This window comes from Lithobates pipiens, unplaced genomic scaffold (assembly GCF_037356315.1).
Source record: "Lithobates pipiens isolate NorthernLeopardFrog02 unplaced genomic scaffold, aLitPip1_a1.2 Scaffold_18, whole genome shotgun sequence".
NCBI classification, from domain to species: domain Eukaryota; kingdom Metazoa; phylum Chordata; class Amphibia; order Anura; family Ranidae; genus Lithobates; species Lithobates pipiens.
In genome coordinates, this window is record NW_027507758.1 from 632,634,209 (window position 1) to 632,644,104 (window position 9,896).

Consider the following 9,896-nt stretch of genomic DNA (forward strand, 5'->3'; position numbering starts at 1 on the left):
ACAATGAATGTTTTATTATATATTTAGAGTGAAAACCTCTGGGATTATAATATTGTTGTTAAAGAAGAGTATAAAGAGGAAGATGAGGAATATGGAGTGATAGAGGAGTTTTCAGAAGGACACAAGGATATGATGGAGCCACCTAATACCAGGAACCCACCAGAGAGATGTCCCCGTCCTCTGTATTCCCGGGATTCCACACAGGAAGATCACACCATCCCTCACTGTTACAAGGTTGGTGGCACAGAGGTTATAAAACACACTTGTAGAGACAATGTGTGGATTTTATAGGTGATGTCACAATATTAAAGCTTACAGTATATTTTACAGATGATATTTTCTCTCATTTTCTTGATTTAGAGTGGAGATCCAATTGATAAAGAATTTGAGGTTAAAGCAGAAGAAGAAGAGAGGTATGTGAGGGATGATCAGCAGTCTATGGAGGAGGATGGAATAACGGGGACATTTATAGAGGAGGACACTCCTACAGAGATCAGCGCAGGTGGGTCATTAACACTAAATACTTTCCTCCACCCATACTGCTCACCGATTGGTCCAGAGTAGGGCGGGGACTGGGTGATATCCATCTGTAATCCCCTGGTCACTTTCCTGAGCTGTGTTCCCCGTCCTGTATTCCTGGATTTCTCTTGGATAATCTTCCTTCTCTGTGCTGCCGACACAATTTATGTATCTAGACTGGATTTATGGAGATTCTGGGGTTCAGCTGGCAGCAAAATGTTGACTTTTCACTATATGCGTTACTAGACATAGGCTCTTGGGGTATGTACCTTGAGTCTTCCTCCCCATGCCTGGTTGAAGTAAAATCTCTGACAGAACAATTCTCCTGGGGTTACTTGCCCTGTTATTTGCTGGCTGTGCCGGGTGGAGGGATATGTCTGTATAGTCTCAGACCCAAGTCACTGAGTGCCGTCTCAGGAGATGGGAAGCAGCGGTGTGGGACCTCTGCAACTTGTCTTACGTAAACATTTAAGCTTCCACTGATTGCTTAATACCAATATTTTGAGTCCTGATCATAACACTGTATAATGTATATTGTACATTCCATACTGCTGATTCCTGCACTATATACTCTATGTTGTACATTACATCTGATACTATATAGTATTATCTGTTGTATCTTTTACAGTATGTTGTACATTACATAGTCCTGACTTCTGCTCTCTACCCACTGCTATATATAAACATAATATGTATTCTCTTTTGTTACACCCAGAAATGATCTGGTAGAAGATCAGAGGACCCATTTACTAGTTACCTTGAGGGGGAATTGTAAGAGCCTCAGAGACAAAGCTGCCTGATGTGGGCGGAGTCCTGGTTTAGGGGAACCAATCAGCTCATATCTAGTAATTATCTTTTTGTTTCTATTTTAGTAGATGGACGGGAGATGAGGAAAACTTCAGAGGATTGTCTCACTTTGTCTCCAGACTGTAAAGTAGAAGATGAGGACATCACATGGTATAGTCCAGGAGAAAACCCGGATACTTCAAATGTCCATCCGGCACCACACAGTGTAGATGGACCATCGTATTCCTCTTATCCTGAGGAACCTCAGACTGTGAGGGACGGTGCCGTCCTTCCAACAGAGAAGAGGTTTTCCTGTACTGAGTGTGGGAAGTGTTTCCGTTTTAAATCCCAACTTAATGTTCATAAAAGTTCTCACACGGGGGATAAGCCATATTCCTGTTCTGAGTGTGGGAAGTGTTTCAATTTTAAATCTAAACTTAATGTGCATAAAAGATCTCACACAGGTGAGAAGCCGTATTCCTGTCCTGAGTGCGGGAAATGTTTTAATTCAAAATCCGAACTTAATAGGCATAAAAGATCTCACACAGGTGAGAAGCCATATTCCTGCCCTGAGTGTGGAAAATGTTTTTCAGACAATTCAAGTCTTTACAGACATCAGAGATCTCACACGGGACAGAAGCCGTATTCTTGTCCTGAGTGCGAGAAATGTTTTTCACAGAAGTCCAGTCTTTACACACATCAGAGACTGCATACGGGGGAGAAGCCGTATTCCTGTCCTGAGTGTGGAAAATGTTTTTCATTTAATTCCAGTCTTTACAGACATCACAGATCTCACACAGGGCAGAAGCCACCTCCCTGCTCTGAGTGTGGGAAATGTTCACACAAAAATCAAACCTTGTTGCACATCAGAGATCTCACACAGGGAGAAGCCGTATTCCTGTCCTGAATGAGGGAATTGTTCCTCACTGAAGTCCTGTCTTCCTGTACATCAGGGATCCCACACAACCCTTGAGGTGTATTAGTGCCTTGAGTGCGTGAAATGTCTTCTATATGAATGTTGCTGGACATCACAGCTCTCATGTGGGGAAGAAGAAAACCCTGATATACACCTCAGATATACTCTATGGCTGATCATCGTGTGAGAAACAGTTCATAAGGAGATCAGAGATCACCAAAGACATGGACAAAGTGTTGTACCGTGGGCATTGATAGCAGTAGAAAAATAAAAATGGAGTTATTATGAATAATGTACAAGTGGAGTCATTAAGAATAATGTACAAGTGAATGTGAGAGATGACATCACTAAGGGTGCTAGGGAGGAGGTGGAATCCTTATGGGTAGCGCTCAAAAGGGATGAAGCTAAGGGTAAAATAATACTGGGAGTATGCTATAGGCCCCCTAACCTGAGGGAGGAAGGGGAGACAGATCTCATATCACAATTTGGATTAGCAGCAAAGATGGGATGTTATCATAATGGGGGATTTTAATTATCCAGACAGACGGACTGGGCGGAAGGAACCACTCATTCATCTAAGGCTCGCCAGTTCCTAAATGTCTTGCAGGACAATTTTATGGGTCAGATGGTAGACACACCAACTAGAAATAAAGTGTTACTGGATCTACTGATTACCAACAATACAGACCTGATCACAGATGTGGAAATACGGGGCAATTTAGGAAACAGCGATCACAGGTCAATTGGCTTCCGTATAAATCACACAAATAGGAAATGTAAGGGGAATACAAAGACACTGAATTTAAAAATAGCCAACTTCCCTAAACTACGAACCTTACTAGAAGGCATAAATTGGGATAAAATCTTAGGAAAACAAAAAACGCGGAGGAGAGATGGGTTTGCTTTAAGAGAATATTAAATAAGGGCATTAGCCAATGCATCCCATTGGGTAACAAATTTAAAAGAGTGAACAAAAGTCCTGGATGGCTTAACTCCAATGTAAAGATGCATATAAAAGCAAAGAAGAAGGCCTTCAAAAAATACAAGGTTGAGGGATCATCATCGGCATTCAGACTTTATAAAGAATGCAACAAGAAATGTAAGGTTGCAATAATGATGGCTAAGATAGAACATGAAAGACACATAGCGGAGGAGAGCAAAAAAAATCCCAAGAAATTCTTTAAGTATGTAAATAGTAAAAAAGGGAGGACAGACCATATTGGCCCCATAAAGAATGAGGAAGGACATCTGGTTACAAAGGATGGGGAGATGGTGAAGGTATTGAATGTATTATTCTCAGTCTTCACGAGAGAATCAAGGGGGTTTCATTAACCAAAACTGCAGTGTTTATCGTCATGACACATCACAGGAAGCACCACCGTGGTTAACAGAGGACAGAATTGAAATTAGACTTGGGAAACATTAATGTAGCACTAACCCCCGAAGGAGCTGCTGGTTAGGTTGGGCTTACCATTACCTTCTTTCTCCTCGCTTCACGTCTAGGGGTGTCCCGTGGTAGATGGCCCAGTAACTTGAGAGACTGACTACAGATCCACTTAAATGGATTTTATTTGCAAAAATGTAGACAATGAACAGTCTCTTAAAATGGGATCAGAGGGTTGGAAAGGAAAGTTCAGATACTCTTAAGCCCCATACACACTATCAGATTGTCTGCTGATTTTTTCCATCAGATTTACCAAAACCATATAATATGAGGTCAAACCTTAGGTGTTGCAATGTGTATGCAATCAGGCAGGCCCTTGTACTACATGGTTTTGGTAAACCTGAAGGAAAAAATCAGCAGACAATCTGATAGTGTGTACAGGGCTTTAGTGTTAAAGTCAATATTGAAGAACTTGCTTACTTTGCATCCAGAGACTAGCCACTCGCAACTGGATGTTCACTTAAGTTGGACAGTCCCTCTCTCACAAGGCCTAGCAGCCAACAAGGTGCTTACTCAGGAACAAGTCTCTGCCACAGACGTTGTTGTAGAACATACAAGGATAAGTCTCTGCCACAGACATTGTTGTAGAACACATAGGAAAACTAAACTTGTAGAACACTCGTGTGATACCTGGATCTTTCAGCCAGCTTGGCGATATCCACGAGACCAGATTCTCTTGGGTACTTCTGCTCCTCCAGGCTCTTACTAAGAAACCAACCCGTACGCGGCCTTCTTCTGAAGAGTCCTCCCCTGGATAGCGTGAAGTCACTGGGTCTCTCCCCAAACCGGAGACAGCACCCAACCACTTCAGAATCCTCCTTTAGTTTCCTTGCCTCGGGCTAGCCAGCCCAAGACAACAAGATTGGGTGGATCCGCACCCCAAGCCATAGCCTTCCTGGGGGCTGGTCAGGAGGACCAGGACCATGAAGTCAGTACATCCTTCTTTACCAGAACCCCTGAACCACGTGACAACCACATCTTAAATACTCTCACAGAAAGCACAGCAAGAGCGTCACTCCCACTGGGTGGGCTCCGCGAGAAAGTAGCTTAAGCACCCAGCCAGACCATAGTTCCATGTCTGCCAGAAGAGACAGTGCCCCCTATGGCCAGGCTGAACATCTCATAGTCCAGTCAGATTGATGCCGAAGTCCAAATTTTAGACAATTGTACCCAAACCAAACTGTAGTTCAGGTGTAACCTTAAATTTGAAAAACACATAGCACGTGCTCTTCAGGAGCCAGCACTACATTAATAAATCACCGGGACCAGATGGCTTGCACCCAAGGGTACTTGGGGAACTCAGTCAAGTAATTCCCAGACCATTGCTCCTAATTTTTAACTGACAGTCTACTGACTGGAATGGTACCAGCTGACTGGAGAAAAGCCAATGTAGCACCAATATTTAAAAAGGGACCAAAATACATCCCTGGGAATTACAGACCAGTTAGCCTAACATCAATAGTAGGTAAATTCTTGGAGTGGATGATAAGGGACTATATACAAGATTTTAGTAATGAGAACGGTATCATTAGCAGTAATAAGCATGGATTCATGAAGAATTGTTCTTGCCAAACCAATCTACTAACCTTTTATGAGGAGGTGAGTTGGCAGCTAGTTAAAAAAAGGCCTGTAGACATGGTGTATCTGGATTTTTTCAAAAGCATTTGACACAGTTACCCATAAACGTTTACTGTACAAAATAAGGTCCATTCGTATGGACCATAGGGTGAGTACATGGATTGAAAACTGGCTACAAGGACGAGTTCAGAGGGTGGTGATAAATGGGGAGTACTTGGAATGGTCAGGGGTGGTTAGTGGGGTCCCCCAGGGTTCTCTGCTGGAACCAATCCTATTTAATTTGTCCATAAACGACCAGGAGGATGGGGTAAACAGTTCAATCCCTGTATTTGTGGACGATACTAAGCTAAGCAGGGCAATAACTTCTCTGCAGGATGTGGAAACCTTGCAAAAAGATCTAAACAAATGAATGGGGTGGGCAACTACAAGGCAAATGAGGTTCAATGTAGAAAAATTTTAAATAATGCATTTGTGTGGCAAAAATATGAATGCAATCTATACACGGGGGGAGAACCTCCTGGGGGAATCTAGGATGGAAAAGGACCTGGGGGTCCTAGTAGATGATAGGCTCAACAATGGCATGCAATGCCAAGCTGCTGCTAACAATGCAAACAGAATTAAAAAGCATTCATTAAAAAGGGGATCAACTCCAGAGATAAAAAAATAATTCTCCCACTCTACAAGACTCTGGTCTGGCCGCACCTGGAGTATGCTGTCCAGTTCTGGGCACCAGTCCTCAGGAAAGATGTTCTGGAAATGGAGCGAGTACAAAGAAGGGCAACAAAGCTAATAAAGGGTCTGGAGCAGCCTTTCTCAACCTTTTCAACATGGAGGAACCCTTGAAATAGTTCTCCGGTCTCAGGGAACCCCTGCTAAAAATGAGAAATCTACAACTCATGATACATTAGTGTGATGGTCAGTGGGAAGAATGGTCCTTACACTTGTGGTCATTGGGGAGAATTACCCCCTTACAGATAGCTAAAAAGATCATTGGTGTCGGTGGGAACTTATCTGAAAGGCAGAAATTGCCCAATGCTGAAGGAACCCCTAGCAACCTCTGGAGGAACCCTAGGGTTCCACTGAACCCTGGTTGAGAATCACTGGTCTGGAGGATATTAGTTATGAGGAAAGGTTGCGAGCACTGAACTTATTCTCTCTGGAGAAGAAACGCTTGAGAGGGGATAAGATTTCAATATACAAATACCGTATTGGTGACCCCACAATAGGGATAAAACTTCGCAAAAGGGAGTTTAACGAGACTCATGGCCACTCATTAAAATTAGAAGAAAAGAGGTTTAACCTTAAACTACGTAGAGGGTTCTTTACTGTAAGAGTGGCAAGGATGTGGAATTCCCTTCCAGGCGGTGGTCTCAGCGGGGGGCTTTGATAGTTTTAAGAAACTATTAGATAAGCACCTGAATGACCACAACATACAGGGATATACAATGTAATACTGACATATAATCACACACATAGGTTGGACTTGTGTCTTTTTTCAACCTTACCTACTATCTAACTATTACCTTTCATTGGCTGAGTAAATTTTGTGGTGTAAGCTTTTACAAGAAGGGGCGTGGCTTGATGGTGGAGCGAGCGGACGTGTAGAGACACCACTCCGGCTCTTGAACGGCATCCTGCAGTGATCCTGGATCCCTTCTCCATTGGACCAGCACCAAACTCTTCCCCACAGTTGTGGGCACACTTCAGGCTGGCATCCATGGTGAAATACAGACCATCCACACCGACATCCTTGGTGGGACAACTCGCCCATTTCAGATGGTGCCGAGACACAGGCAGAGCCACCTAACATGCTGCAGCTGTCGTCCTCCTCTCTCTCAGACAGCCTACAGCTTTGGTGAGTGAATCCATACCCAGTCAGACTCCCTGCAGCCCCAGGACTCCCACCTAGACAATGAGGACTGCCAGGCCCTAGATTCTCCCCCTTCTGAGGCTACACTGGGCACTATTATGCTGGCTATACAGGACTGCAAGGCCTCCCTTTCTACCCAGATAGCATCTACCCACATGGACTTCTCCCTATTGAAACAACATATGAAAAACTTGAGAGATAGAACAGGGGCTACTGAAGAACGTATAGGCTCTCTGGAGGATGTTGTGCACCCCTAATCTGCCACCGTGCAAGATCACACAGGTGAAATTGTGGCTCTCTGCACTAAAATTGATGACTTGAAAAATCATTCACGCAGGAACAAACTGTTTTGTGGGGTTTCCTGAATGCGCAGAGGGCTCTCAACCAGGGACATTTTTGTTACACCATACCCCTCCACGTCCCCCTCCTGCAAGAGCCCCCCCCCCCCTCCACGATCCATGATTGCATGGATCTGTAACTTAAAGGATATAGTTGCCATTATACACCTGGCCAGAGATAACGGTCTTCTAAAGTACAACGGCAATACCATCTCAGTCTATCCTGACTTCTTAGCTGACGTCCAAAGACAACGCACATCCTTTGTGGCAGTGAAGGTCCGCCTGTGCACTGCACTGAGGGTCTTTCATACGCTATGCTTTCTTTCTTGTACATCACGGGACACAGAGTCTCAGTAATTACTGATGGGTTATATAGGGTATCACTAGGTGATTAGACACCGGCACACCCTAGATAGGAAGTTCAACCCCCTATATAACCCCTCCCCTTACTGGGAGTACCTTGTTTTTTTTTGCCAGTGTCTTAGGTGTTGGTCACGAGTAAAGTTGTGCTGAGCCCTGCTGGAATATCCTGCACTGGGGCAAGCCATGCAACCGGATCCATTCAAGGTGTCTTTTCCAGGCTGAATTGAATGGTACCCGGGCCTCGTATCCGAAGAACTAGGTTTTACCTGTAATGCTGCTCCTTTTTAGAGAGCTAGACCCCAGTATTTTTTTTTCAATCCTATTCCTGGCGGGGTGCTTTAAAGGCCCAGAACTGCGGATCCCCCTATTCAAGGGGGGCTCCAGTCTCTGAAGGTTTTTCTCTAAATGGAGCCCACCATGAGAGGTGAAGCTTGGGTCTGTTACACAGATCCCTGCAGCTGAATAAGGTAAGGGAGACTCATCAAGAATTTTTTAATTCTAGTAGGTTTCTCCTTTAAGTAAATGTATGCTATGCCTAAGGTCGCCACTGGGGGCTGTCAAGAGCACATACCTATCATGCCTGATCTGTCTGTCTCAGTGTCCACACTGTACGTTTCTCCAGCCATGGTCCAGGTAGGATGTGCGTTGGGGGGGTTTTATCCTTCAAGGATTCTCCACCCGCGGCTTAGGGGGCCGGGGTGAGCCTTAACAGGGAGCGGTAGTACACCGCAACACCCGCCGACGCCATTACAGTGGTTTCTCATCCACTGGCCCTTCTCTCTCCTCTGCCCCAGCCTCCCCTCCATGCTTGGTCAGAGATCAGAGCCTCGGCTTGCGCTGGAAAACGCTTGTTTTTGAAAAAAGTGAGGAGGGTTTGAAGGGGTGGTCGGAGGAGGGGGAGTGCAGAGCGTTAACAAGGCGTCAGCATAGTTACATCCCCACATCGCTGGCTACACAAGCTATAAAGTGCACTCCTTTTCAGGTGCACACGGCTTAAGGAGGGACACAGCAGACAGGCGCATGTGAGTGTGGGACACAGGCATTCCCGGGCAGCATTTACTTAAGCACCAGACTGGGTCTTGGTGGCAGTTGCTGAACTACATTGCTCAGCAGTGAGTGCATTTTTGTGGTACCTCGAACCTTTGTTGCTTAGCACTATGGACAGAAGAGGTACAAATACCCCAAAAGAATAGGGGCTCAAAGGGTTCCCCCTCAGGCTCTGAAGACCCCCCCTCTGCAGCACCTTACCCCCCGAAGGACCTGGGGAAGCTGGCCAGGGTGAGCCATCAGGGGCTGCAACTGCTTCTGGCACTTCAGCCCCTGTATACATTACACAGGAGGTTTTTTCCTCAACCATAAATGGATTAGAAGAAGGATTAATGGCCTTAATCACATTTTCACTCAGTGGAAGAAAATGCACTAGGTCCACCTCTGCCACTCAGGACCCTCAAACAGAGGAACTCTTGGGGAAAAATTAGAGGAATCCCCCTCAGAAGACAAGGATGAGACTGATGATTCCTATTAGGAATCAAGTGGACAAGGACCCTCTTCAGCTTCTCAGGATGAAAAGGTGTTGGTGCAAATTCTTGCTGGATTGGTCTGCTCCACATTTAAGTTGCCCGTATCTCAGTCAGTTAAAGAACCCTCCTCTTGTTTGGGTTCACTGAAGCCTCCACAAACTGCACACACCTTTCCTGTTCATAGTTTACTGGAAAAGCTTATTTATTCTGAGTGGAATCACTCAGATGAAAACTTTTTAGGAGGGAAAAAATGTTTAACACTTTATCCTATGGAGGAAAAATTTACAAAGATGTGAGGTATGGCGGCAATTGATGCCACCATATCCTCTGTAAATAAAGGTCTGACTTGTCCGGTTGTCAACGCTCAGATGCTTAGGGATCCAACTGATCTTATCCATGGTAAAAAAAACATGTTTTCTCCTTGGCGGGTTCAGTGGCTCAACCTGCAGTGGCAGCAATCAGAGTTTGTCAATACTTGAGAGACCATGTTAAACAGATGCTCAAAGTTTTACCTGAACAGCAAGCCCGGGGGTTGGCCAACCTACCAGTGGCTTTGTGCTTT

The 9,896-nt window shown here is 44.9% G+C and overlaps 1 protein-coding gene across 2 annotated transcripts in view; it reads left to right on the plus strand.

Annotated features, from left to right (window-relative positions):
- LOC143989647 (uncharacterized) overlaps window positions 1-2,513 on the plus strand; it is a 103,227-nt gene extending 100,714 nt beyond the window's left edge. Inside the window, exons 5-7 of one of the 2 annotated variants that reach the window (XM_077489902.1) lie at window positions 28-234; window positions 361-502; window positions 1,392-2,513. In XM_077489902.1, coding sequence (XP_077346028.1) covers window positions 28-234; window positions 361-502; window positions 1,392-2,212 — 1,170 coding nt within the window. In that variant the 3' untranslated portion in view covers window positions 2,213-2,513. The remainder of the gene's footprint in view (window positions 1-27; window positions 235-360; window positions 503-1,391) is intronic. The other variant, XM_077489901.1, reaches the window with a different exon arrangement.
- The last annotated feature ends 7,383 nt before the right edge of the window (window positions 2,514-9,896 follow it).